Here is a 27,400-nt window from a genome sequence, read left to right as displayed (position 1 = left end):
TTTTGTAGGCGACACAATGGAGCTAGGCATTGCAAAGAGATCTACTGAGGACATCCCTAGAGTCTACAGGTCTCGATCATCTGCAGACAAAGCTTTCGTTGGTGAGGAAGCCTGACCTAGTTTTGAGGATGTGTTGTTGTCTGCTCTGGTTAGGTGCTGGGCAGAGAAACAGACTCCATATCCAACGCACCAACATAACATGCTAATTGCCTCTAGGCAAAGAGATGGAGAACGCATCCTGCCTTGCTTGACGATGTAGTGCACAGCGGTATATTCTGTCCATACTGCTGTATTAACTTGCTCTACAATGTATGGACGTGAGAATGAAAAAGAATCCCGACTTTACTCTCATCTGATACAAAATGACCAGCCCTTTGTTGACGAGTTGCATATTTCCCCAACAGAAATAGGACATTTCAATTTTGCCCATTATGAACAATCACTTGTGTTGAAAAACTTACGGTTTAAAATTGCAATGTCCAAAATAAGTCTTCAGGCACTTGATCAGTTTTGCATTTGGTTCAGGTATTGAGAGATCTAGACCAAAAGTTAAAAGACAGACAGCTAAAGAACATTAGCACCACCAGAGAAACACACTATTTGCAATGGCAACACAGAGCAAAACATTGTTCATGGTAGAATTTATTCATTTGGGCTCTCCCGTGATATACCACATGGGATGTTACACAAAAGGCGAGTGTGTTTTTATAATAATCCTTCGATTTGATATAGTGCCTGATCACATCTTTGAGACGTCTCAAAGCACTTCACAGAATATACTGTGAAGTGAATTGATTGTGAATTTTGTGGGTGAAACGCAGCAGCCAATTACACACAGCAGTGTCCCACAAACAGTCAGGGAGTGAGTAACCAAATATTGTTTTTTTTTTTTACCTTCGGAAAGCAAATTGCCAATTGACTAACAACGGGTTCTTTCTTACTAAACAGAAGCGTGACGAATAATAAAACTTGCCTAAGGTTTATCCCCGCCCGGGAATCGAGCCTGGGTCCTTGAGTTTGCTAAACACTACACACTGGACTTTATATTGTTTCTCTTTTATAAGTGAGAGAACCACTATTCGTATGAAAGAGTGTGGAACATGGCTCTTACAGTGAGAAGTTGCACAGCAAGAGAACGAGTAGATACCTTCAGCAGATCAGACTAAATTCTACCTATGGCGAATAGCAAACCCTTTTCCTGAGCAATCTTACCCCATTTGTCTTCTTCTTCCTTTATCTCTTCATCATCACCAAACTCCTCCAATGAATCAGACGTATTCTTGAGAGGAGCTTTAGTCTCAGCTTCAGGGCACAGATCCTGAAAGTACTGGAAGATGTGATGGGAGAACGGGGAAGAAAAGAGAAACAGGAAAGAAATTTAAAGACGGTAACTGCTGAGCTAAATCAGTAAGCAAATATTTCCTGATATGCACTTATGAGTTGCTAACTTTGAGGCTGGCCAAATCAGCCAAGTGAACTGCAATGGTGCCTTTGGGACCTGTGACGTCTATGTCCTATCAGTGCCACTTTTAAAATTTAGATGAATAATATCAATAATTAATTCACCTTGATTTTTTGAAAACTTTTTTTTGCCACTGGTTAATGAGCTTTTCAGCTACAGCAGAGAGAGAGAGAGAGAGAGAGAGAGAGAGTAATCAGCGAGTATTGTGGTCGGGAGAAGGATCCTTTTCAGATGGTTGCTGTTGCACAAGTAGATGATGAGGATGCATGCTTTGTAAACTAGTTCAGCATAAATTTGTGTAAGGCAGGAGCTGAGGAGGGGAGGAGGACTGGGGGCAAGGCTGGAAACTGGAGTAATCAGGGGCAGATTCAGCTCCAACCTACTATCCAATGTTCATAGATCATCGTTTTCAGCTGGATAATAGATGTTGTTACAGTACTTATGTTACTTTTACCCCTCGCTTAGCCTAATGGCACCATCTTAACTTAACTGCATGTACTAGTGCCAAACATCAGAACTGCTTGTGCCATGGTGCAAGCAGGGATTGTGTAATTGCAACAACAACAACTTGTATTTATACAGCGCCCCTCACACAGGACAGAGTCCCATTGCAACATCCATTTGCATTGCTATGGAAGCCAATGCTCTGTGCATGTTTGTTCTGATGAGATCCAGAAAGTTAACCCTTTCAAGCGAGTTGAAAACAATAACAACTTATTATATGGTGCCCTTCACACACAATAGTGTCTCAGAACCCCATACAGTAGTGTGTGCAGTTGGATACCTAGGGAAAAGTGGGAGGGGAACATAGGAGCGGTTGGAAAGGTAAGTCGTAAAGTGAAATTTAAATTTTGATAAAGAGGAGCAAGGCAGGGAGATTGAGGCAGGGGTTCCGAAGGTTAGTGGCATAAAAGGTTGCTTCCTTTTGCAACTGTTTAAAAAACAAATAAAAGCTGGTCACCTCCACAAAGCGAGCCTGGTATGACTGGGATACCCCTATCTACCTTACAATGCAACTTCGACCCCAGCCAAATGAGAATGTAAGCCCAGCACCAGCGACAGAAGTTCAGTGTGTGAGGAGAGAATTAGAAAGGGCAGAGTGCACAAAGTAGCTTACATTCATGGCTCTTAGCATTTCTCCCACATAATATACAGTCAATTCACTTTACAGTATATTCTGTGAAGCGCTTTGAGATATCTCAATGACTTGATAAGGCGCGATATCAAATGCAAGGATTATCATCAAAACGCAAAATACTGCAGATGCTGGAAATCTGAAACAAAAACAGATGTCGCTGGGAACACTCAGCAGGTCAGGCAGCATCTATAGAGAAAGGAAAGTGAGTCAACGTTTCGGGTTCATAACCCTTCATCAGAACAGTCCTGAAACGTTGACTCACTTTCTTTCTCTATAGCTGCTGCCTGACCTGCTGAGTGTTCCCAGCGACTTCTGTTTTCCCAAGGATTATTATTATAACTGGAGAGAAGCGAGAATATAAACTGTGGTGAGCCCTGGTATAGTCCTGCATTAAACATCAGCATAATGCTTACGAGACAGTGTATTGATCAGCTACTATTAACCTTCTGATCATCAAAAAACCCAAATTAATGCCAATCTTCTCTTCCTGGCATGGAGTGCTGTCCCACTCTAAGAAGCAGATCCACACCAGCAAATAGGGTTTCATCTGATATCCTGGACAGCAATCCCTCATATAAAATTGGTCATTCACTTCATGGCTGTTCGAGGGACACTGCTGTGTGCAAATTGGCTGCCAGATTTGCACACTGTCAACTTTACAGTATATCCTTTGATGAGCTTTGAAATGTCTCCCAACGTGAAAGGCACTAAACAAAATAACATTTGTAAAACCCCTTTCACGTCAGGAGGACATCCCAAGGCGCTGAAATGTAAGGATTATAATTATTATTTTACACAGAAGTTGTTACGGTCTGGAACACACTGCTTGAAAGGGTGGTGGAAACAGATTCAATAACAACTTTCAAAAAGCAATTAGATAGGTACTTGAAAAGGAAAAAATTGCATCTCAAACGTTTCATAAGATATACTGTAAAGTGTAGGAACCATCAATTTTGTTGGTTGTCTGTAACCAACTTCCATGAGGCAAATGATTAATTTATCTTCTTAATTAACAAACTACAATTTTTTATCATTTGAAATGGTGTGTGCAGCTGTCTTTTCACCTCAGTGAGGATCAATTGGCTTTATTGTCTGTCTCGGGGGCTGGTCAGTCGATCAGTGGAAAGGCAGATTGCTCATGTGTTCAGCAGTGGCTAAAGAAATCTCATGATATGTATGACCTTTCAACATGCATGAGAGGCAGAGGTGTAAGTCACCACCTAAAATTGTGACAGACCTGCATTCATCAAGGCTTTTTTGTGGACAAACGCATTTGTCTTATAAAATTAACATAAATGGTACGTAACTGTGAAATGGCACAAGTGGTAAGAGGTGAATAAGACGGATAAAATCTTCAACAACAACAACAAGATTCCATTTATAAAGCGCCTTTCACGTCAGGAGGACGTCCCAAGGCGCTGCACAGTTGGGTCAGGACCCGAGAAGGGGGAAATGGTCAGGGTGAGGGAGGGAAGGGAGGAGTGAGGAGGGGGAAATGGTCAGGGTGAGGGGAGGGAAGGGAGGGAGCGAGGAGGGGGAAGAGAGTCGAGAGGGGAACTGAAGGCTCGGTCAAAGAGAAAGGTTTTGAGACCGGCCTTGAAGGAGGAGAGGGAGGAAGCGGCGAAGGCACTGGGGGATGGAGTTCCAGAGCCATATTCAATATTATGAATTGTTATGATAGGGCAACTGTTAATATTCAGTAATAAGAGAGCACAAACTAAGGTAGTCACAAAAAGGCAAGGTTAGAATTTTTTAAATTCTAAAATTCACATAAGAGGATCGTGAAAATGTGGTTCATGTAGAGAAAAACACCAGAGCAGACCTGATGGGCCGAATAGTTTTTATAATGTAGTTTTGTGGTTAGAGCACTTGCTTCACAAGCGAGAGGACCTGGGTTCAATTTGCAGGCAGGGCAAAATGTTGGGCAACAATAACAGCTCAGTGGATAGAGCACTCGCTTTGCAAGTGAGAGACCTGAGTTCAATTCCAGGCAGAGGGCGAAACTTTGGGCAAGTTTCCTTACTCCACACAGAGCCTAATAATAATCCCTCCAAAACCACAAACAATAATTAAATTGGTCATTTTCAATCTACAACTGTTTGTGGGACATTGCTGTGCGCAATTGGCTGCCGCGTTCGCCCACAAATATACAGTCAATTCACTTTACAGTGTGTTCTGTGAAGCGCTTTGGGACGTCCTCCCGACGTGAAAAGCGCTATATCAAATGCAAGGATTATTATTATTATTATTATTATTAACAACATGCGCTTATATAGCGCCCTCCACGCAGGGTAGTGTCTGAGAGCGCTTAAGTTTCCTTACTCCACACACCTCTGTTTACATAGCAGTAAGTAGGAACCCAGTTGTTAGGCAATTTAAAAAAATGTAAATAAAAATAATCTGTGGTTACTCAATCCACGACCATTTGTGGTACACTGCTGTGCACAATTGGCTGCTACATTTCACCCACAAAACATAGTCAAACTACTTTACAGTAGATTCTGTGAAGCACTTGAGACGTTTCAAAGCCATGATAAGCCGTTATATCAATTGCAAGGAATATTATTATTATATTCAATTACATAGAACCTATAGCACCTTATGACTCTCCACTCATCCTAATCCCCTTCCCCAGCCTCCCCTCCCCTTCATCGTCCTCTATTCGACTGCCAATTTCGTCCACTAAACACAGTCACAGCACTCTGCATTATATCCTGGAAGAGCTTTGGGACATCCTCCAGACGTGAAAGGTGCTATACTAAATGCAAGAATTATATTATTATTCCCTTCTCCCTAATTTCCTTGCTGGCTGTAACAGTTTATGATTTTCACCTTGAGCATCTCACTCTCCAGCTCCTCGTCACTTTCAATCAAATACGAGACATCTGTTTCTTGCTGTACTCTTGCCTGCAAAAAGGACACCAAAGCAAGTAACTGCTGTGAAGTGAAAACAATGCGCAGTCTAAAATACCCATTAGTAACACACTGTAGAAGTCCCGAGCATCATTTGAGGCAGTTACAGTGCGCTACTTACAATCCGGATGATTCACCTATAGATGTGGTTGTCTGAAGATTATCTGGTACAAGGGATAGAGATCAGACATTTGTGTGCCAACTACAGTATTTGAAATGATTGCGGCCTCATATTTTGTACGAGACAGCTGACAGGCAGAGATAATCTGTATTCCAGGCGATTCACATTGGCATTGTTATGGCCAGAGTACCAAAGGCCTACAATTTCTAATGGTCTTAGTCTTAAGACTATTGTCTTACAATTCAAAAATATATATTGGGAAACCAACTTCTAAATTAAGGCTGAATTTAAGAATTTTTAAAAATTCTGCACTATTTTTTTTTAAAAAGACAAAATAGCCTTTGAGGCTAAGACCAGGTACAGTTTCAGGGCTGAAGGACACAGAATAAAACCTTGGTTTCTACTGAGGTACTTTTCAAGTCCTTTGCTCAAGTTACAATTATTCAAATACAGATTTGTAGCAGACTCTGTCAATGGTTGTAGGTTCAAGCCCCACATTGGCCTTTGAGCTCAAGATCAAGGCAGACACTCCAGTGAAATGATGGGAGAGCACTGTATTGTCAGAGGCACTGTCTGGATGAGACATTAAACCGAGGTCCTATTTGTGTTCAGGTGGACATTAATGATCCCAAAGCACTCTTCGAAAAGAGAAGTGAAATTCTCTTGTTGTCCAGGCCAGCAATCCCGATAAAATTACTCATTCAGTGTATTGTCCTGATTATAGGACAATCATTGAGTGCAAATGAGTTACCTTGTTCACCTGCAAAGTCACTGCACTCTAGCAGATATTGTGCAGTGCTTCAGGATATTTAAGATGCAATATTAAATGCAAGGATTATTTTTTAGATTTTACCTTCTTGCTGCAATATGCAATGACTAATGAAAGATCGCAAAGTATTGTTTCTTATTTTAGGCATGTCCATGAGAAATTCAATATTTCACATCTGATGTTAAGCAGCATTTTACGAATGGGGATCGAGTGCATTCAGGCTTTTAGAATCTTACTGTCGGGGAAGCAAAGTATTTAATTACAACAGATTATAATTTAACACTATGTTTTACCTTGATGGGCGAAGAAAGAATAGCATTTTCCATGGCATCTTCTTCTTCTGCTTGACGTTCTAACATCTGAAGCTCGTATTCAGTTATTTCTAAAGACATTATGTTATCCTTATTGGGAGTGGGTTCTGCCCGTACACCACTAGCACTGAAGATGCTCTCCAGAGATTTTGAGTGTGGTATCTCAGTCTCCTCATGATTAGATGGTGAATTGGCCAAGGTACTTTCTTCATCCCATTCTTTCCAACTCCCACTTCCTTTGTGGTTGTTTCCCAAACTATCTTTGGACAAAGTATTTTCATCTTTGTAGTCCTGTTTCACCTCGGGTTCCACTTCATTTCCTGGCTCCCTGCAGGTCCTGAGTGTTGATTCAAGCAACAGGTTTCGTAAATCAGAAACCCTTTCAGAAATGTCATTCAAGACATCCGTAACTCTTGAAAACAGGAAAAACACAGGGCATTATTGTTAAACTCACAGCAGAGATAGGCAGACCTCTGAACTCTCTCCTTTCGCTCCCAGATAATCCTCAGGTGTGAAATACTGATTTCTCATGGACACGCCTGCAGACAGAGTAACACACCTAAATAATGTTGAGACCATTTTTCTATTTTAGTTAAATGCTACAACTGACTCATGAATTCTCACTTGGGGCAGGGGCTCTTCCCGCTCAACTCCTGTTAACCCTGCAATGTATGATCCTAGCTGGACAGGCATCAGGAAGCTTGCCAGTCAGTGCTTTTAATGGAAAGCTACGCAGTTTTAGCTGGTTAAAATCAGCACTCTTGCCAACTTCCACTAATACTCTCTGGAATTGGGTAAACAGAATGAATTCCTCTGGGGAGAGAGATTGCATATTCCATTTCAGACACAGGCATTTCCATGTGTAGTTTGGAAACTCTTAAACATGGTGATGAGATTCCACAAATGTCAAGACATCCAGACACCCTCACAAATTCTTTAGAATAAATGTGATCGGGTTCAATCCACTGAAGACAAACACTTGGATCAGTAGATACTGTATTGGCTACAGTCGACCACGTATTCCCAAAAACGGTCAGTTTGAACAACTGATTGAAATGGCTGTATCTAATTTTGCTTTGATTCACAGATCACAACCTATGATTCGTTGTCATTGCCAGATGTTATTTTATCTTACATTATCTGATTTTCACTAACCTTTGCGCTCCGCTAACACAGGTGTCTGGAACCAGATCTGCCAGTTTCTGCATCTGACAGGCAATGGCTTTCAGGTTAGTTCTCAACATGGACGGGAGCAGATTCTGATCTAAAACACACAAACAATTTTTTTTTTTTTAAAAATCATCTGTCAAGCAATGCAAACTAGGGTTCAAAACACTGGTCATATCTGGAAATTGCTAACCAAGTCTGACTTTTTGTGTCATTGTGGCAGTATTTTTATTATTATTGATTTGACATCAAACAGATAGATAGGACCCAACCACCATCATACAGATAGATGATAATAATCCTTGCATTTGATATAGCGCTTCTCACATCGTGGAGTCCTGTAGCTCAGTGGTTAGAGCACTCGCTTTGCAAGCGAGAGACCTGAGTTCAATTCCAGGCAGAGGGCGAAACCTTGGGCAAGTTTCCTTACTCCACACAGAGCCTAATAATAATCCCTCCAAAACCCAAAACAATAATAAAATTGGTCATTTTCAATCTACGACTGTTTGTGGACACTGCTGTGCGCAATTGGCTGCCGCGTTCGCCCACAAATATACAGTCAATTCACTTTACAGTGTGCTCTGTGAAGCGCTTTGGGACGTCCTCCCGACGTGAAAAAGCACTATATCAAATGCAAGGATTATTATTATTATTATCTTCTATACGTCTCAAAACACCTCACAGAATATACTGTTAAGTGAATTGACTGGGCAAAACTCGGCAGCCAATTGCGCACAGCAGTGCCCCACAAACAGTCATGGATTGAGTAACCAAATTATTATTGTTTTTTTTACACACACCCGGAAAAGCGATCCACCAATCAACTAACAACTGGGTTCCTATTTATTGCTAAGTTACTTACTCACACAGATAGATAGGACACACAAGGGCAATTGCGAAGTATTATTTTTACCCTGCTACACTGCAACTGACATCATAAGGTAATTAGGTTACCTGTTGATCTGCTCTTGCTTAAAAAATCCTCCTTTTCTTCAATAAAATCTCTCTAGATTTCTCTTGAATGAGTGGATATTATGCATACAGGAATAGCATTTCATTTCCAGAAATGACTTGCATCGGTACAGCAAATAAAACAAAGAAAAGTCTTTAAGTGCTTTACAAAACGTCATAAAAAAAATCTTTTCATTTGATTTAGTGCTTTATCATGTCCTTGAAATGTCTCACAGAATTTTACTGTAAATGTACTGACTGTGTATTTGTAGGCAAAAATATAATTAAAAGTACAACATAAATTATCCTACTGCATCTATCGCAAGTTCTGTGCAAGGTCAGTAGAGACAATTTTGTAACTTTTGCTATGATGATAACAATTCTTGCATTTGATACAGTGCCTTATCATGTCTTCAAAACGTCCCAAAGCACTTCATAGAATATACTGTAAAGTGAATTAACTGTCTATTTTGTGGGCAAAACTCGGCAGCCAATTGCGCCCACAGTGTCCCACAAACAGTCATGGATTGAGTGACCAAATTATTATTTTTTTGAAGGAATTATTACCCCGAGAAAAGCGATCCGTCAATCAACTAACAACCAGGTTCTTAATTACTGCTAGGTAATCAGAGGCATGTGGAGGCTTGCGAGGCGAGTGCTCTAACCACTGAGCTACAGGACTCCACGTACTGTAGCTCAATATGCCCTGATGCAATAAATGCATGATATTAGAAGAGAATTAAATAAGTGATCCCATGGCAGCCCAGTGGCAGATGCATTAAAGCCATGCAGAAGCTGGGTTACAGGGGCGTCAGTCATCACATTTTGTTAGGAAAATAGTGTTGCAGCTGTGAGCACAACAAAAATATATTTTTTAAAAATTTCAAACAAACTTTTGACATTTAAAACACATATTTTTGAAAACAAAAACTTTTTGGAACACAAATTACCATTTTCACCGCCAAACAGTTTGCCTCCGCTAACATCCACACTGTTCAACTTTTGGTAAATTAAAAGGCCAGCCTGGAGAGAAGAGAGAATATAAACAGTGGTGAGTCGTGGTTCATTGAAGATCAGGTGGCTTTATTAGCTTTATTGTCTGTCTAGGTGGCTGGGCAGTCGATTAGGGAAAATAATAATAATAATCCTTGCATTTGATATGGCGCCTTATCATGTCTTTGAGACATCACAAAGAGTTTCATAGAATATACTGCAAAGTGAATTGACTGTATATTTTGTGTGCGAAATGCGGTAGACAATTGCGCACAGCAGTGTCCCACAAATAGTCATGGATTGAGTGACCAATTATTTTTTTTGGAGATTACTACCCCCGGAAAAGCAATCTGCCAATCGATTAACAACCGGGTTCCTGTTTACTACTAGGTAAACAGAGGCGTGTGGAGTAAAGAATCTCGCCCGACATTTCGCCCACAACGCATACAGTCAATTCACTTTACAGTATATTCTGTGAAGCGCTTTGAGACATCTTGAAGATGTGATAAGACACTATATCGAATGCAAGTATTTTTATTATTTATGGAGGATTTGGGGGGCAAAGGCATTTTCTTATAAAATTAACAGAAATGCTATGTTAAAGGACTGGTGTCTATAACTGAAATTAATAAGGTAGAACCCTATAATAATGCGCTTCATTATATTGCGGGTTAAAGGACTTGAAGTGTGGTTAAATTGTGTGTGGCAAACCATCCAGCTCCGTCGGTTTGAGGTGCAACAAAACAAGAAGAGCGGTGTCGTAATTTGCATCACGATGTGTGCCAAATCCCTGACTGTCCATCTCCTTGGGACGTCCTTCCGACTCAAAAGGAGCTATGTAAACGTCATTTGTTGTTGTTGTACCAATGGAGCTGGATCGCTTTCTGCCTGAAATTCGCATGGACTGTTCATGTGATTGGGGATGTCACGATTCAGGAGTGCTGACCTGCAAAATTGTCGTGTTGGGATTCTAAGGACCCCTCAAAACTACCACGGGAAGGGGGAGGCTTCAACTGTAAGTACCTACATAAGCATCGATCGCTGCGTAGTGCTGCTGCTCATCACTGAGTGGAAACTGATCCCAACCGCTGCAGCGCACAGCGTCATCCTTACACATCCGCTTCTTGAACAGATGCTTCACCAGCCCATTTAGACTCCACTTCTCTGCACACTGCAGCTAATTCACAGCACACAAAACCATGTTTCAGAAACCGAGTACAAACATTTGTAAACATCAGCTTGTTTGAGTTAATGGAGTGAACACACGTACCCCACTTCAACATTGAATCACACAAACCACGTATACATTCCTGGATTTGTGGTGTCAAAATTACCGATCCTACACGTAGAACAACAACAAAATTACATTTACACAGCTCCTTTCACGTTGGGGGGATGTCCCAAGGCACTTGACAGTCAGGGATTTGGACCCGAGCATGGGGTTGGGATCAGGAGGGGTGGAGGGCAGGGAGGATAGGGGAAGGAGGGTGACCGATGGCACAGTTAAAGAGGGTCTTGAGACATGTCTTGAAGGAGACAAGGAAAGGAGCAAGGCAAAGGGACTATGGGATGAAGTTCCAGAGATTGGGGCCAGAGAGGCTGAAGTCCAATCGCCAATGTTGGGGTGTGTCAGGTGCGGGACATGGGAGCAGACCTGTTGAGCAGAGAGGTTGATATGGGGTTAGCAGATCACAGAGGTAGGAAGGACCAAGGCTGTGAAGGGCTTTGAACACAAGGATGATGATTTTAAATTCTATCCTCTGGGGGATGGGGAGGCAGTGGAGCTGGGCGAGGGTGGGGGATGATGGGATCACGGAGCCTGGTGCGGAAGAGGACACAAGCTGCAGGGTTCTGGGTGATCTGCAGCATGTGGAGGAAAAAGGCCAACAAGCAGAAAGTTGGCGTAGTCAAGTCTGGATTTTCTGAATGCGTGTTTGAGGGTTTCGGCAGCCTACGATGTGAGACAGTGGCGGAGCAGGGCGATGTTGCGGAGGCGGGAGAAGGCAGAACAGGTCAGGGTGCGGATGTGGGGGAGAAAGGATAGTTAAGTGTCAAACAAGACGCCAAGGATCCGCACTGGCTCGGTGAGGTGGACTGTGCATCCTTGGATAGTGATGCTGCCAGCTCCAGCATACCTGCTTGCCAAGGTAGGACAACCAATTCATTTCCCTCCTCCCCATCTTTGAAGTACTGACTAACTAATCATGAGTACTAAATACTAATCATAATTCAATGGCAACAGTTGTCCTCCCAAATGGCCATCTTGAGATGTGAGCCCAGAGTGGGGTAAAAGTTCCAACTGGATCTAGATTTACTCCATTTATGAAGCATTTTTAGAGTGTTCAGAAACCACTCGATCTCTCTGTTACTATGCCAATAATTTGATGCGGTTGTTGCAGTTTATCTTGTAACTAAATCTATTGGATGCGCATGCTACACTGAAAATCTTTCAGAGTCCATCCAACCAACTCTGCTTTCAAAAGGTTACTGGTTCCATTGCTCAAACCAGTAATATTTTGACTTACTTTTAAATAGAAGAAATGACAGATTTACCTTTTTATTAGCCATATCAGTGAGTTCAACAAAGCCTTTGAGTTTAACGTCACAGTCGCTCATCAGTTTCCACTGATCGCATTCAATTCCAACACCAACTTTTTTAATCGCTTCATCTTGCAGTAATCTTTTCAGCCCACTTGGAAAACCTAAAATGAATTAAACTGTGATTAATAAAGTCTTGATTCCTTCAGTAAATGGCAATCTAAGTGAAGCACAAGTCCAAGCAAAGCTGAAGACGCACGTTTTACACAAACAGTAATTCTCAGCGCCGAAGCAAGTTGTCCCATTGTGCCTGATCCATTGTTACCTAATTTATTACACTTTTCATTCATCCCACTTTCAAACTCTTTCTCTATATACCTGAACCTTTTCCTGCTTGGGTGTTTCTCCAGGGCACTTGTGAATATTCTATTAGATTTTTGTTTAATCAGACAGTACAGAAATTTCACATCCAAGCCCAAGCATGCCCCACCATGACTCCATTGTCTTTAAATTGTGTTTATTTTCCCATCCTTGTCAGGCTCCACTGGCTCTCTATTCCCCAGTGGATCAACAGTGTGATCCTCATCCATGCCTTCAAATGCTTCTACAATCTTTCTCCACCCTGTCTCTTGCGGTCCAATTCCCCTGCTAACTCCCTCTGCCCTATCGAATCAGGCTTGCTTCATGTCCCTGCGCTCTACCATTTGGTGCACAGGCTTTTAGTCACTCTGCCGCTATACAATACAGTATTATACTTGCTTAACACCTTTCACATTGGAAGGACGCCCCCATGCTCTGCAACTCCCTCCTTAAATCTCTCCCGCATCTCGGCTTTCAAAACCCATCCTATAACCTCTGTATAACTTTGCCTTCTGCCACCATCTCCCACCCCATCTCTGTAAAGCACTTTGTAAATGTATTCCTATGTGAAAGGCGCTGGGTAACTGCAAGTTGTTGCTGTATAGGCTCAAATAATAACAATAATCCTTGCATTTGATGTAGCGCCTTATCAAGTCTTTGAGAATATACTGTAAAGTGAACTGACTATATTTTGTGGGCGAAACACAGCTACCAATTGCAACAGCAGTGTCCCACAAACAGTCGTGGATTGAGTGGCCAATATTTTTTTTAAGGAATTATTACCCCCGGAAAAGCAATCCACCATCGACTAACAACAGGGCTTACTTACTGCTAGGTAAACAGAGACGTGTGGAGCGAGGAAACTTGCCCAACATTTCACCCTGCTGGGAATCAAACCCAAGTCTCTCACTTGCGAGGCAAGTACTCTAATCACTAATCACTCCACAAATACACTACGAACAGGCACTAAAGTGTGGTCCCAGAGGCTTGGCAGTGCAATGGAGCCATATACCTATACTTGAAAAGATGATGATAATAATAATAATCCTTGCATTTGATATAGCGCCTTATCACATTGTCGAGAAGTATCAAAGCACTACTGTAAAGTGGTATGCGAATGTGTGTTTTGTGGGCGGATGCAGCAGCAAACGTCCCACAAACAGCCATGTAATGAATCACCAATTTTATTTGGGGAATTGTTGGCCAGGTCATCAAAACCAGCTCCATTTTCTTTTTGAATAGTGCCTGGGAATCTTTATGGAACCAGGCCTTGGTTTAACATCTCATCGGATGACAACAACTTGCATTTATATAGCGCCCTTCACTTGAGGTAGCATCTCAGAGCGCTTGACAGTAGCGGAGTCTAACAATGAGCCAGGGGGAGAGGGAGGGGGGAGGTGATCGTAAGCACGATCAAAAAGGTTTTTAGGCGGGATTTGAAGGTAGGGAGGGAGGGGACAAGGAGGAGGGATTGAGGGAGAGAGTTCCAGAGTTTCAGGGCATGTAGCTGATGGGGTACGGAGCCTGGCAATGACTGGTGTGATGGGGGTACGGAGTTTCATGCGAGTGAGTATCCAGGCATCAGAGTTTTGGATTAATTGAATTATGTGTATTGTGGAGCTGGGAAGACCAGCAAGGAGGGCATTGGAATAGTCCAGCTAGGACGGCACTCAGCGCATGGCCATCCACTGTATGAGGGGAGACAGAAGAGGAGACATTCTGGGAATAAACACAAATGAGAAAGAAAATACATGTTTAAGTTCTGACCTGACATAGAGGAGACATGGAAAAGGTAGCACTTCTTCTCTGAAGGACACAACTGAACAAGGGCAACTTTCCCCGCCTTTCCTTTCATGTATGATGGAGGCCATTCTATGTCAAACCCAACAGCTGATCCTTCCGGTAAGCAAAGTCTGAAAAATGCAATAAAACAGCATGTTTTATATTTAAAACGCTCCAAACCTTCACCTGCCAGTTCTTCTAAATTAGTTGGTCACAAAAGACCCAACAGCACTATTTCAAAATCAGGGAGATAAGTCTGGTCAATACTCCTTCCTCATCCCAATTAGCAAAACAACATTAAGTTTGCCATTCACCAAACTTCTTGCTATTTGTGGGGCACGGCTGACACAGATTCTCAGCTGCATTTGCTAATATAAGAACAGTCACTATACTTCTAAGAAACTTATTGTGTGAAGCGTTTTAAGGTGTTTTGTTGCAACATGGAGTTTGCAAATTGGAGATATCAAATTAAATATTATAAAAACTGCCTGAAACGACATTTGAAAATAATAATAATCCTTGCATTTGATATAGCTAGCGCCTTATCGCGTTTTCAAGATGTCACAAAGCGCTTCACAGAATATGCTGCATAGTGATTGTGTATTTTGTGGGTGAAACACGGCAGCCAATTGTACACAGCAGTGTCCCACAAACAGTCGTGGATTGAGTGATCAAATTATTATTTTGGGGGGGATATCAAATTATCAGTTTTAATGAGAAGTCACCTATCATCATTAACTGAAACAATTTGCTAAATCTGTATCTTTTTTATTATTGCTTAAAGAGGAAGCCCAGTGACATTATCAGTTTACTGTTCAGGAGAATTTGATGATCGACAGTGCAAATAAGCTTAAATTGATGTCAATTGGCAAGGTCATCAGCCCAGAGAGCTTCTGCTTGGTCTCGGTGAACAGCGGAGACTCAGCAACAGGTCACCATAGGACTGATAGCACTGCGTTCCAAAGTACATCGCACAGCAGCACCCAGAACCTAGTTGGCCATGTTTCTGCGTGAATGTGAAATAATGTACAATCTGTACTTTTTAAACAATTCTGATGGGAGACAGTGGGTACCTAAAATTGTGGATTTCAATCAATAAGTTCTCACAATATGATAATGACGTTCATCACAACATCAGTGTTCGAACTGGAGAATTTCCAAAAAATTCATTCTAAAATAATGCTATTGACACTGGCTATAGCTGCTAGCCTGGCTCAGTTGGTAGCACTCTTGATTCTCAGTCAGAAAGTTGTGAGTTGAAACCCTATTTCAGGACTTTGCACTCGCCGTCTAGAGCAGGGGGAGTGCTGGCCTGCTCAACAACAACAACTTGCATTTACATAGCGCCCTTCACGCAGGGTAGAGTCCCGGAGCGCTTCACAATTGCGGAGTCTGACAATGAGCCAAGAGGAGAGGGAAGGGAGAAGTGACCGTAAGCATGATCAAAAAGGTAGGTCTTTAGACGGGATTTGAAGGTGGTTTCAGTGTACAGGCAGTTTGAAAATGGATCCTTCAGATGAGACATTAAACCATCATGGGATCTTTCGCGTCCACCTGAACAGGCAGATCCCATGGTACTTTTCAAACAGAGAAGGGAGTTTCGCCCGCTATCCTGGATAAGATTCCCTCAAATAAAAAAAATGGTGATTCACTGCATGACTGTTTGTAGAAGGTTGCTGTGCACAAATTGGCTGCTGTGTCCACTCACAAATACAGTAATTCCACTTTACAGTAAATCCGTGGAGGGCGTTGTCATATTTTAATGACATGATAAACTGCTATATTAAGTGTTAGGATTACAAGTATTAATTGGAGAGAAAAGCTGGTGATTGTAAAACAAGAGAATCAGAACTGAGAACACCAGCATTGCAATGAACCAGGAAGACGGGAATTGTAGTCACTCGCTCTGAACCCATTACCTCATGTCTTCTGACAAAAAAGAACAGTCATTAGCTTCATAGCTGCACACAATGGACCCAGGAAACTCCAGGAAGGGAAGCGTGTCCTCCAGAATATTCTTCTTCAGGTACAAATCCTTGAAATGAATATTTTTTAAAAAAAACAAAAAGGACCATACAATCAAATTAGAACAATTCTAACTTTCAATCCAAGCTTCAGCCAAAAGAAAGCACCAAAGACTGGTAGAAATAGCCACTTATTCCTGCAGACCTTCTTCTGTCCGTCCCCTCTTCTCCCTTCTTCTGATCCCATCCAGTCAGGGAGATTACGCTGCTGATTGTTCATCTCTCAACCATGTGGTAAAATACTCTTTAAGAGAAAAAATTAAAAAAAATTCTTCAGTCAATCAAGACGTTACATCTCAGTAGTAATAGAAATAATTTCATTTATAGATAGTGATTTCACTCCTTGACCGGTTGCTGTCCATCACTGAGCAACGTTTAGCTGAGGTCAGGTATAAGACTGGTTTTCACTTTATCAAAACACTGGAATTTTACACCTTGATTACTCCTGGTGCTGTTTGCCACCACCTTAACTTAATCTCACAAAATTTGTCCTGGAGACTTCCTAATAAAAGATCAGTAGTTGCAGCAATTCCTATTGAATCCTGAGAGTTGTTGATCAGGAAGGTAAGCCATTCCTATGGACCAGAGCTCACAAAGATCAAACCAACCACAGCCCTTGAATGCACGTTCTAGGAGTTAAGTTGAAGACTAGTGCTTGAAGAGCATTGGAAGCAGGTTGAATAGCCACCCTTTATTTCTGGTACCAAAGGCATCTGAAAGATAGCACCAAAGTATGAGTACGTGACTGGAGGACAGTACTGGCAGCTAGGCAACAATACACACCAATACCTTGTCTTTTCTGACTTCAGATACTCAACAATAATTTTCATTCAGAAATATACATATATATATATTCACACTGGATAGTGTTTCAGACCACTGCCCAGTGACCGCTGCATAGTCGAAGAGGTAGGTTTTAAGGTAGGATACTAAAGGTAGATAAAGAGGTGATGAAGTGGAGGGATTGAAGCACTGTGGACCAATACACAAGCAGGTCCAAATTAACCACAACCATTAAATGGACTGCTCTGTGATACACCAAAATCTTCCCCAGTAACTTCCCTATAAACAGTGGTATAGGAGCTGAGGGCCAGGGATGTGCTAAAAGCAAGGATCCTTATTTCAGGTAGAAAAATACAGTTATATATATGCTGTATACATTTCTACAATTTTTGGAAAAGACTACTTTGTGCAAAAGTGTTCTCCACTTTTATTCTCCTTTTAATCATAACATGCTCTCGGATGCGATATGGAAATTCTCCAGTGAGAACACTCAAGATCCTCCTCTTCGATTACGCTTTTGACCATTATCCACTCCTTTCTTATTTGTTATTATCATGAAACACGTTATTCCAATAACTAATGAGATTCCCACATGCGAAATAGTTACACGATCGCTGAGCACTAATGACTCCTTCCCGGCCGGGTGGGTGGGGGGCGGGTGTAAGTAAGCGACATCTCCTGGGAGCTGGACTGGCTCCCCGGTGACATGCCTGGCAATGGACTGTCAGAATCGAGCCAGTGATGGTCTCTAGTCTGGTTCCTGAGCCAGGCGGGTCCGCTGTATTCCAGGGCTGATAACAGCACAGCCCAGTCTGGCTCATCAGCAGGACCTGGAAGGGCAGACCAGTCACTGGGGGCAGGGAGTCATCCCACTCAGCTCCTGTTAACCCTGCAAGCCAAAGCCCTAAGGGGTAGGGTGCCTTCAGCTCTCCTCTCGACTCTCTACCCCCTCCTCGCTCCCTCCCTCCCTTCCCTCCCCTCACCCTGACCATTTCCCACCCCCCCCCCCAAGGGTGGGCCCCGACCCAACTGTTCAGCGCCTTGGGACGTCCTCCTGACGTGAAAGGCGCTCCATAAATCCAATCTTGTTGTTGTTGTTGTTGTCGGGTGGTCCCAGCTGGACAAGCAGCGGGAAAGCTTGTCAGACTGCGGCATCAATGGCAAGTTACACGGGTTTAACTGGTTAGGCTCCAGCAGTTACCCCACCGCACGCTCTGGGGTCCCCCGAGCCTCGGCTCTTGCCAACCTGCGCCGAACACTGTCTGGAATGAGGCAAACAGGATGTGTCCCTCCAGCGAGAGACAGAGAGACAGAGAGACAGAGCACAGCGCGCACCGTCCCAGCAGCTGTGTGTGGGCTTTCCCTGTGGAGGTGAGGCCTGGGATTCTCGGTTTGGTTTGGAGACTCTGAAATACGGTGATGGGTTTCCTCAGTGGTTCACCACAACCGTTATATATAATATATAAAGCCGTCAGTCAGGGTGTGTGTGTGTGTGTGTGTGTGTCGGGGACTCACCGGGTCTCCGCGCCGCCGGTGTTTGGGCCGCTCTCTCCCTGCGGACCGTTTGAGACGTTCGACACCACGTGACAGCGGCTCTCGCGTTTCCCGCTTCGTCCCCACCGCGGAGGGGCGGGGGGGGGAGGGGCGGGGCGGGGGAGGAGCTACTTCACGCGCTGGCGCAGTCCGCACCTGCCCTGCGCGGTGACAGCTCTCCAAAGGATCACCACGCGCCTCCCTCCCTCCCTCCCCGATCGATTTACCTGCGCGCGCTTGGCTTGGCGTCGCGGCGTTCGAACCTCTCGGCGATCGTTAGGCGACGCCTGGACCACCAGCGCAACCGCCGCCGCCGCGGCGCGAGGGACGCTGTCCCACGGACCGTTGTTAGGGCAACGAGCGGTTTCCCCGCCCCTCCCGCCCGCCCAGCCAAAGTTTGGGCGGCTTCACGCCCAATCGGGCGGGTTTTTTGTTGCACTGGTGCGTTTTTTAAAAAAAAACACAAAAAAAGCAAAACAGCTTTGGTCGAGTGTCTAATTTTTTATTTTTTTTTAAGAAAAAAATGATAAACCCTGAAAAATCTTCCTGGGAAGGTCCTTTCTCTGACTGAAAAGATTCTTTTTTTAAAAAAAAACGATACGCGCGCGCGCGCGCGCGCACACACACACTGTACCTGGGAGACGGCGCGTGACATTGGGCTACTTGTGGTGGACTTTGGGCTACAAGACGTCGTGTAATTGCTGAGCAAACCCGAGCGTATGGGCTGAGCTGCCCGAGTCTGCGCTCGGAGAGAGAGAGCGTCTGTTAGTCTGTCTGTCGGTGACAGTGCAGAGAGAGAGAGAGAGACCGGGCCACACACTGAGGGCACGTCTGCCCCCCCCACCCCCGCGCCTCAGTTAGAGGACAACCCGCCGCGGTAGCAGCTGTTGCTCGACCCTCACTCCCGAGGCCGGTGAGAGAAGCGAGCGCTTCCCGCCAGCCCCTCCTCCCCTCTCCCCCCCCCGCCTCCGCCCCCCTTCCACCGACACATGGAGAACCGAGGCGGCGGTGGCGGCGACCACGATCCCCGCGGCGGGGCGGCGGCCGCAGCAGGAGCCGCTCTGGGCCCCGGCGGCCCGTTATTACCCGCGGCCTCGGGCCCGGACCCACCGCAGCAACAGCCCAGCCCGTCACCACCGCCGCCGCCGCCGCATCTCCTGCTACTGTCAGGTCGGCCTGACTCTCCTCCACCTCCCGCCGTCGCCGCTCCCCCTCCTCCCGCCGCTCCTCCTCCTCCTCCGCCGCCGCCGCCGCCGCTGCTGCTGATGATGCTGGAGACGGAGGAGTTGGCGTCGCGGCGGTTGGACATCCAGAACAAGCGCTTCTACCTGGACGTCAAGCAGAACGCCAGGGGCCGCTTCCTGAAGATCGCCGAGGTGGGCTCCGGGGGCCACAAGAGCCGCCTCACCGTCTCCATGGCCGTGGCCGCCGAGATGCGCGACGCCCTGGGCGACTTCATCGAGCACTACGCGCAGCTCGGGCCCAGCAGCTCAGGGGGGAGCGGCGGCGGAGAGGAGAGGCGGAGACCCCAACAACACCCACAGCAGCCCCAGCAGCAGGGCCCGGGGACAGGGAGGCCGGAGGAGCCGGGGGCTCAGCAGCAGCAGCAGCAGCAGCAGCGGGTGCTGAAGAGCGAGTACCTGGTGCGGGAGAACCGCAAGTACTACCTGGATCTGAAGGAGAACCAGCGCGGCCGCTTCCTGCGCATCCGCCAGACACTGAGCCGCGGGCCGGGCTGGGGCTACTCGGGACAGGGACAGACCATCGCGCTGCCCGCCCAGGGCCTGATCGAGTTCCGGGACGCGCTGGCCAAGCTGGTGGAGGATTACGGCGGAGGAGCGTCGGCGGCCTCTGCAGCCTCGGGCTCCGGTGGTGACGAGGCCGGGGCGGGGGTGGGGGGAGCCGCCGCCGCCGCCGGCCCCGAGGAGCTGCCCGAGGGTATCTCGGTGCCGGTGGACAACAAGCGCTTCTTCTTCGACGTGGGCTCCAACCGCTACGGCGTGTTCCTGCGGGTGAGCGAGGTCAAGCCCTCGTACCGACACTCCATCACTGTGCCCTGCAAGGCCTGGGCCCGCTTCGGGGACCATTTCCTCCGGTACGCCGAGGAGATGAGGGGCATCCAGGAGAGGCGCCGCGACCGCAGGGCAGAGCTGAGCCGCCAGCCCGCCGCCCCCGAGAGCGAGGAGGAGGAGGAGGAGGAAGATTGACGGCCACTAAACAGCCTCCAAACCCCTTGCCTTCCCTTCCCCTCCTTCCCCATCTGTTCCCTATCCCCTCTCTCCGGCCATCTCCACCACCCGCACAGTCGAGAAACAGCCCAATGCAATGCCTCAGACTCCAGCTTTATTCTGTTTGTTTCTTTGTTATTTTGGGGCCCAAACCTTTGGAAGAGAAAACAGTATCAACAACAAATCACATTTAGGTAACAGCGCCTTTCACTTTCCAAATCAGTGGAGTTTGATTTATAACCTCTTCCCATCTCTTCCCCTCCCCCCCCCCCCCCTCCTCCCCCTCCTCAACACACACAACTGGAGGAATTCCAAAAGCGTGGAATATCGCTGTGGTTTGAGTGGGTAACTAACGGTGCAATTTTTTTTACAATCTTTCCGTTCGTGGAGCCTTTGAACGATTACGAACACGAAGAGCACTTTTTAAAGATGAGTTGCGGGTGTTTGCTTTTACCTTTTAAGTAGCTGCGTCTCTGTCAAACTAAAATCAGAACGACCCGCACCTTGAAAGAATCTTAAAACAAGCATCCAAGGAGGAAGGGGAATAAGAACAAAAATCAGCACCCATTCTCCTCCTTGAACGGTCGGAACCCGCTTGCTGTAAGTAACGTTGTAGCAAACTGTTTTCCACTTGATTCAACCCACAATGAGCCAAGTGTCCCATTATTTTCCTAGAAGAACAGCTTTTGTACAGCTCTTAAGTTATAGAAGACTGTGGTCATTGTCATCATATGGCAATTTAAACAAAATAGAAGTCATCTGAAGTGTGTTTAAATTGGCACAAATGTGATATGTGAAGTTTTGCATGTATTGTAATAATTGTAATTTTAGTTTACCAAAATTGGAATGCTACTCTATTCCGAGAGTACTCTCCAAGAACAGTGTGTACCGCATCCAGTGCACGCACATCTTTTCCTCTCCTCCATTAAATAGTTGGGGGGGGGGGGGGTTCAAAAGCAGGCAATAACTCCATAGATAGCTCACTTTATATTGTCTGTTGCACTTTATAAACAATCTGTGACCAACGAGAATAAGTGCATTATAAATACAGTGGAATCCGCTTTTGCTGTACGCCGGTTTGCCCCCGGACGCTGGGTAAATCGAACCCCGATTCATTTGTATTCTTATCCGTTTTACGTATCCCACTGGCTACCGGCAAAATCACTCCTCACTCGGGCTTTTTGTGGTGTCCCCATCCCTGATGTAGATATGAAACATCAAATCGTGATTGATTGACAGCTGAGTCCAGCCATTGACAAGCAGCTGGAGTTGGGCTGTCAATCAGTGAGGGGGGGAACAGGAGGGATATCGCGATTGATTGACAGCCTGGAGCTGCTTGTGAATGGCTGGAGTGCCCGTCCAATCACAAGCAACTACAGGCTGTTGATCATAATGAAAAAAATCCTTGTATTTGATACAGCGCCTGATCCCGTCTCCGAGACGTCTCAAAGCACTTCACAGAATCGCCTCTAATCCGCTGCTAATTGATCCCCTTCCCGTCCAATGGGAACGGCAATGGGAGGGAGGAAGCTCCTCTGCTGGTATTTTGTAGTTAAACAAAGTAAATATCTTTTACTGAATTGTGTGACAGAGTAGTTCAACTTTAACCGGTTAGTAAACATTGCTCCAAGTGAAACAACAATATTATATACTATTATACGGCGTCGGCAGGGCTCCTCTGCTAGGCGGGAAGGGTATTTGAGTTAACCTCGGACACCTCTTAAGTCAGACAAAATGTCCGACCCAGATATGTCCATCTTAACCGGCTTCCACTGTATTTTATTCCATGCTCATATTGAATAATGATTGAACACACCACTGTGCCAGTGTGCGGCTTGTTGGTAGAATTGTCCCCAGACAAAAATGGAAGACCGAAGTGCATCTGTCTGAGGGGAAACTTAGACTTTGGAAATGCTTGAAATAATTGATCCCTGAAAAAATAAGTTCCTACTGCACTAAGTATATTATAACTGACAGATGTATAATGTATTTACTAACCTCTCCCATAAAGAACAGAAATGGGGTGTTAAACTCTCTCTTATGTTACTGGGGAAACCCCATCTCTAAAATGGATTTTTGTCCTGCATCAGGCCAAACTATTCCATAGTGTCCACTTTTCATCTTGAACAAAATGAAGATTTCTGCTGATCCTTGTTTCACTTGAGCACAAACATGTGATACCAACAACAGTTATAACATGAGTATGGAATAAATATGGTACATCATGCTGCAGTCACTTTCATGATATGAACTTTTGGGTAGCAACTCTGCTTGTGGCATCATGTGGACAACATTAATCCTCTGCATCACAAAAAGTGTATGGTTTAATAACAATTACTGACCTCACCGGGGATTTTTATATTCTCCCTTTGACCATGGGATGCACACTGTTGGATATGATCATGGTATCCCCATGCAGGTTATTCGGTAATGTTTTGACTGCTAATTGCACTATATTAGAGACATAAGTTATTACTTTATAACATCAGTTGCATCCTAACACATTTTAACAGATGTACTCTAGAGAACGTGCTGCAATTCATCAGCAGCCGTTCTGATGGAACTCCTCATTGAGAAGAAAATGCAGAAAACCCCAGCTCCGAGTATCCAGAATTCAAACCTGGCCTGAAACCAAAATAATTGTTTAAAAAGAATGTCATCAGGCCTGCCTGTGAACAGATTCCGGCACCCCAACTCTCCTCATTGGGCTGCAGGAATCTACAAACGTTGCACTGAGCAGCCCACATGATCCCCACTGCTTCCTGCCTCACCATCCATTGGTATCCGGTGGGTGAGTAACTACTCTTGTATATAGCGGTAGAAATTCATATGCAGCGCTTTACCGGCACTGCATATACATGTTTTGCATTACCAGCATTGTAATTGCACTTAGTTGGAAATTGTAGCTTGTCGGACCAGATCTCTTCCCCCACAGCCACCACCACTAGTCCAGCTAGCTGAGGGTTATCTACACAATACAGATAACTGATGCCTTCAAGTGACTTGTAGATTAGCACCTCATTTTACATCAAAAATCCTTAAATCTTCCCAACTCAGTAATGTTTATCTGAGACAATCAAGTGGAGATGCTGACAAAAGTACTTTAGTTCTTGTATGTCACGCAAGTCCACAGAAGGGAACCCCAAATGTTTGTATATTTTACAGTATTACTTTCCACACTGGGTGGTGTTGATGTTTACAAGGGGAATCTGTCCTTGTAACTCGTGTTGAAAATGTGACAGCTCTAAATTGGTCTGTAGCTTTCAGTAAACCATTCAATATTCTGGCAGGGATACTGTTTCAAGAACCAGTTGGTGGTATTTAATGTTTAATCTGTTGCCTCTTGAAAGTTCCTTCACTAAATAACTATTTCAATTGCCAATTAGGGTATGTTATATATTTGTGCATCTATGTACTTTCAGTTTGAGCACAAGGTTTCCTGCTTTCAGACAATATTTTTAATTTATAGAACAGCAGCTGTCAGTCCTCTGATACAAGTATTACCAGTGCCTCTTTACATTATGTAGAATGTATTGCACATGGACACTGCATACATACAAAGGAATGCTCATTTTAGCCCCAGCAGTGTCCAGAATTCTGAACCTTCTCAAAAGTAATCTATCAAGATTAAACAGGATCAAAGTTTTGCATTATAAATTTTAATCTATCTATTATTAAACAAATGTAGTCATTCATTACAATAAATGTGAATGATAGTACAGTCATAAATACTCAGAAGAATAGACTGGAATTTCTTGCCTGTAGACTGCATTAACTATTTATACGTGACTTCTTTAAAGATTGTTAGCAGCTATTTGATCATGGAAGGGTAACTCCTTGTGATTTTAGTTAAGCAATAGAGGTCTGTTTGTGTACTGTAGGTTGTAATTCACAGTAGATTTGATGGAACAATCAAACCATCTAACTTGTAAGCTTCTATAAGCTACAGACGTTGTTTCCATTGTATCTGCACAATATCTCTGGAAATGTGTCCATTTGTACTTATTTTCTTTTAGTTTGCTACCTAATGACTATTTGTCCTCACTATTCAATATTAACATTACAGGATGATAAATGACTGAGGGCATCATCATTTAAATTTAACTTTCACGTTTCTTCCATGTGTTTGTTTTTCAGCCAGCCTGATTTCTCTAGAATTTCTATTAATGTCATTATAGAAGCACATTATTTTATAGCACAAAAGGGGGCCATTTGGCCTATTGTGCTAGTGCAGAAAGAATTGGTAAATAGGGCACGCTGTGCAAGGAGAGGATTTCAATCTCATTTTACATTTTGTCAGGCGTTGGAGCAAGCTCACTCATGTCAAATTTGATCCATGGAGGGCAATCAGTTTAAAAAATGCTTTGGGTCCAGCTACAAGATGTGTAAAATTAATTTACGGTAATCGTGATCCAGTTTATAGCTAATATTTGGACAGGACACAATTTTCACATTTCAACCCCAAATTTGCAACCTCCCTTAGAGGAGAGGAGGTAAACCTGGAATGGAAGTCGCACTGAAGGAATAGGGGATTCTCTTCTGAGTTAGGGTAAGCAAGAAGACTGACCTTTATACCTAACCAGGGATTGCTTGAAGCTGGGTAACAAATGGACCATCCCTTATCTTTATAACCATAATATTCACCTCATGCCCTCCAAATATGAAAAAGGAAAGATTAATTTTAATCTGATCCCTTCAAATACAAATCCACTGCTCTGCCAGTATAGACTATTTGATTATTGAAGCACTTTTAATACATGAAATACAAAGTTTTCCAAAGTGAATTGTTGTATCCTTTAGGTTTTATTCTTCTTGTTTGTCATAATTTAATAGTCTTATCCATTTGAGTGCTTCAGGTTGGATTTATGAATCAGTTAATGTAAATTATACCTTAACATATTATTGATGTTTTAGTCCATGGCAAATTAGAGAAGCTTTCTTTAATAAAGAGCAAGATGATGATGATACCTTGGCAAAGTGATATTAAGTAGGTGTCTGCAGACTGACTTATTATGGACAAATTTCAAATAAATTGTCAACAAATGAGCTTTAAATGCAGTTGTCTCCCCTGCTGGCAGCCTACACCCTAGACACTGTTTTGATGCAGATATTTTGATGATTTTCTTTGTAAAACTGTTGTAAAACTTGTGGAGATTTCGCACATTTTGAATCTCAAATATAGTGCAATAGGCAAATGGTCCGCCATTTGTCATTTTTGATGCAGTTCATTATATTTACTGCATAGCAGAGTGTGCAAGGTCAACCTGCTTTTGTATTGAGTGCAATATAATTTGTACATGTGCTGGCATCTAGAACCCGCCTGTTTTGTGTTTGCTTTCCTGTTTGTCTTAGCCTACCTCTTTTTCACAACATTGCACCTTTCAACAGAACAGGTGGTAATTAAGATGGAGCAAAATATTACTTGTACTGGTATATATGTTTGAAAGAGTAAATAGTCTTTAGTGTGTGTGAGCATGTCTATATCTAATATACATATACACGTTATGTATCAAAAACACTCAAATGAGGAAAACTCCATATTGCTTCATTAACATAATATTTCCGTATTAAGAACACCTACATTGAAGGGTTAAGATTAACTAGCCTATCGTTAATGTATTCTTTATGTAGGATTTAGTCACAACACCAGCTCTCCTGTGATAGTGTTTCACCATTTTAGTTAAAGCTCTTGACATTTTCATAAAATATTAAATATATTTTGAATATTAAATATAGAGGCAAATGGAAAAGTATCTGATTCTATGACCATTTGATATTTTTTAAAAAATTCTTTAAGATCATTTTAATGGGATTGAAGGTTTTAAGGATACATTTGGGCATAAACTCTCAAATACTCTGTGGAACACTATAGTTCCTGGGATTGTGGGATTTAGGGACTTGCCTTCTATAGACACATTTCTATGGAAAACAAGTCCCTAGGATTGAATACCATATATCTGGAGGTTTTCTCTGTTACCTTTCTGAGTAAGGGAGATTTTTTACCTCTGGAATGCTTGCCTTTGAAAACAGATTAAGGAAAAGTTGGATAGAGTCCATCATGGAAAAATTGTGCTTAGTCTATGGATGGATTGGTCATGATAGTTTTTTTAAAAATGTCTTATTTCAGTTTTATGTTTTTCTGCATTACATTTGGAGCTGCACAATTGTAGAACATAAGTTTGTTTTAAATATGTTTTTGAAGTACTAATGGGCAAGAGTTTTGTGTTTTGCTACATTTAATAGAATATATCTAATGGGCACATGCAGGAAAAAAAAGCTTTATCCGAAGCATTGAGTATTCCAACTTTTAGAAGGCATTACTTGTGT

At 43.6% G+C, this 27,400-nt stretch overlaps 2 protein-coding genes across 2 annotated transcripts in view; one reads left to right on the top strand and one right to left on the bottom strand.

The window, feature by feature from the left end:
* Nucleotides 1-18,929, bottom strand: part of wrn (WRN RecQ like helicase) — a 64,420-nt gene extending 45,491 nt beyond the window's left edge. The window contains exons 1-12 of the mRNA XM_042338600.1: nt 18,828-18,929; nt 16,675-16,773; nt 16,425-16,540; nt 14,491-14,636; nt 12,379-12,527; nt 10,853-11,002; nt 9,783-9,855; nt 7,870-7,978; nt 6,697-7,126; nt 5,433-5,507; nt 1,213-1,327; nt 462-537 (exon numbers count right to left, since the gene is read on the bottom strand). Of these exons, the coding sequence (XP_042194534.1) occupies nt 462-537; nt 1,213-1,327; nt 5,433-5,507; nt 6,697-7,126; nt 7,870-7,978; nt 9,783-9,855; nt 10,853-11,002; nt 12,379-12,527; nt 14,491-14,636; nt 16,425-16,540; nt 16,675-16,749 (1,514 nt within the window). The 5' untranslated portion in view covers nt 16,750-16,773; nt 18,828-18,929. The remainder of the gene's footprint in view (nt 1-461; nt 538-1,212; nt 1,328-5,432; nt 5,508-6,696; nt 7,127-7,869; nt 7,979-9,782; nt 9,856-10,852; nt 11,003-12,378; nt 12,528-14,490; nt 14,637-16,424; nt 16,541-16,674; nt 16,774-18,827) is intronic.
* A 1,184-nt stretch (nt 18,930-20,113) lies between these two features.
* LOC121849776 (transcriptional activator protein Pur-beta-like) lies at nt 20,114-21,052 on the top strand. Its single transcript, XM_042338645.1, has one exon. It carries the CDS (start codon nt 20,114-20,116, stop codon nt 21,050-21,052), a length of 939 nt encoding a protein of 312 aa, XP_042194579.1.
* The last annotated feature ends 6,348 nt before the right edge of the window (nt 21,053-27,400 follow it).

This window comes from Callorhinchus milii, unplaced genomic scaffold, assembly GCF_018977255.1.
Source record: "Callorhinchus milii isolate IMCB2004 unplaced genomic scaffold, IMCB_Cmil_1.0 Scaffold1, whole genome shotgun sequence".
Taxonomy (NCBI): Eukaryota; Metazoa; Chordata; class Chondrichthyes; order Chimaeriformes; family Callorhinchidae; genus Callorhinchus; species Callorhinchus milii.
This window is presented reverse-complemented; position numbering and strand designations above follow the sequence as displayed.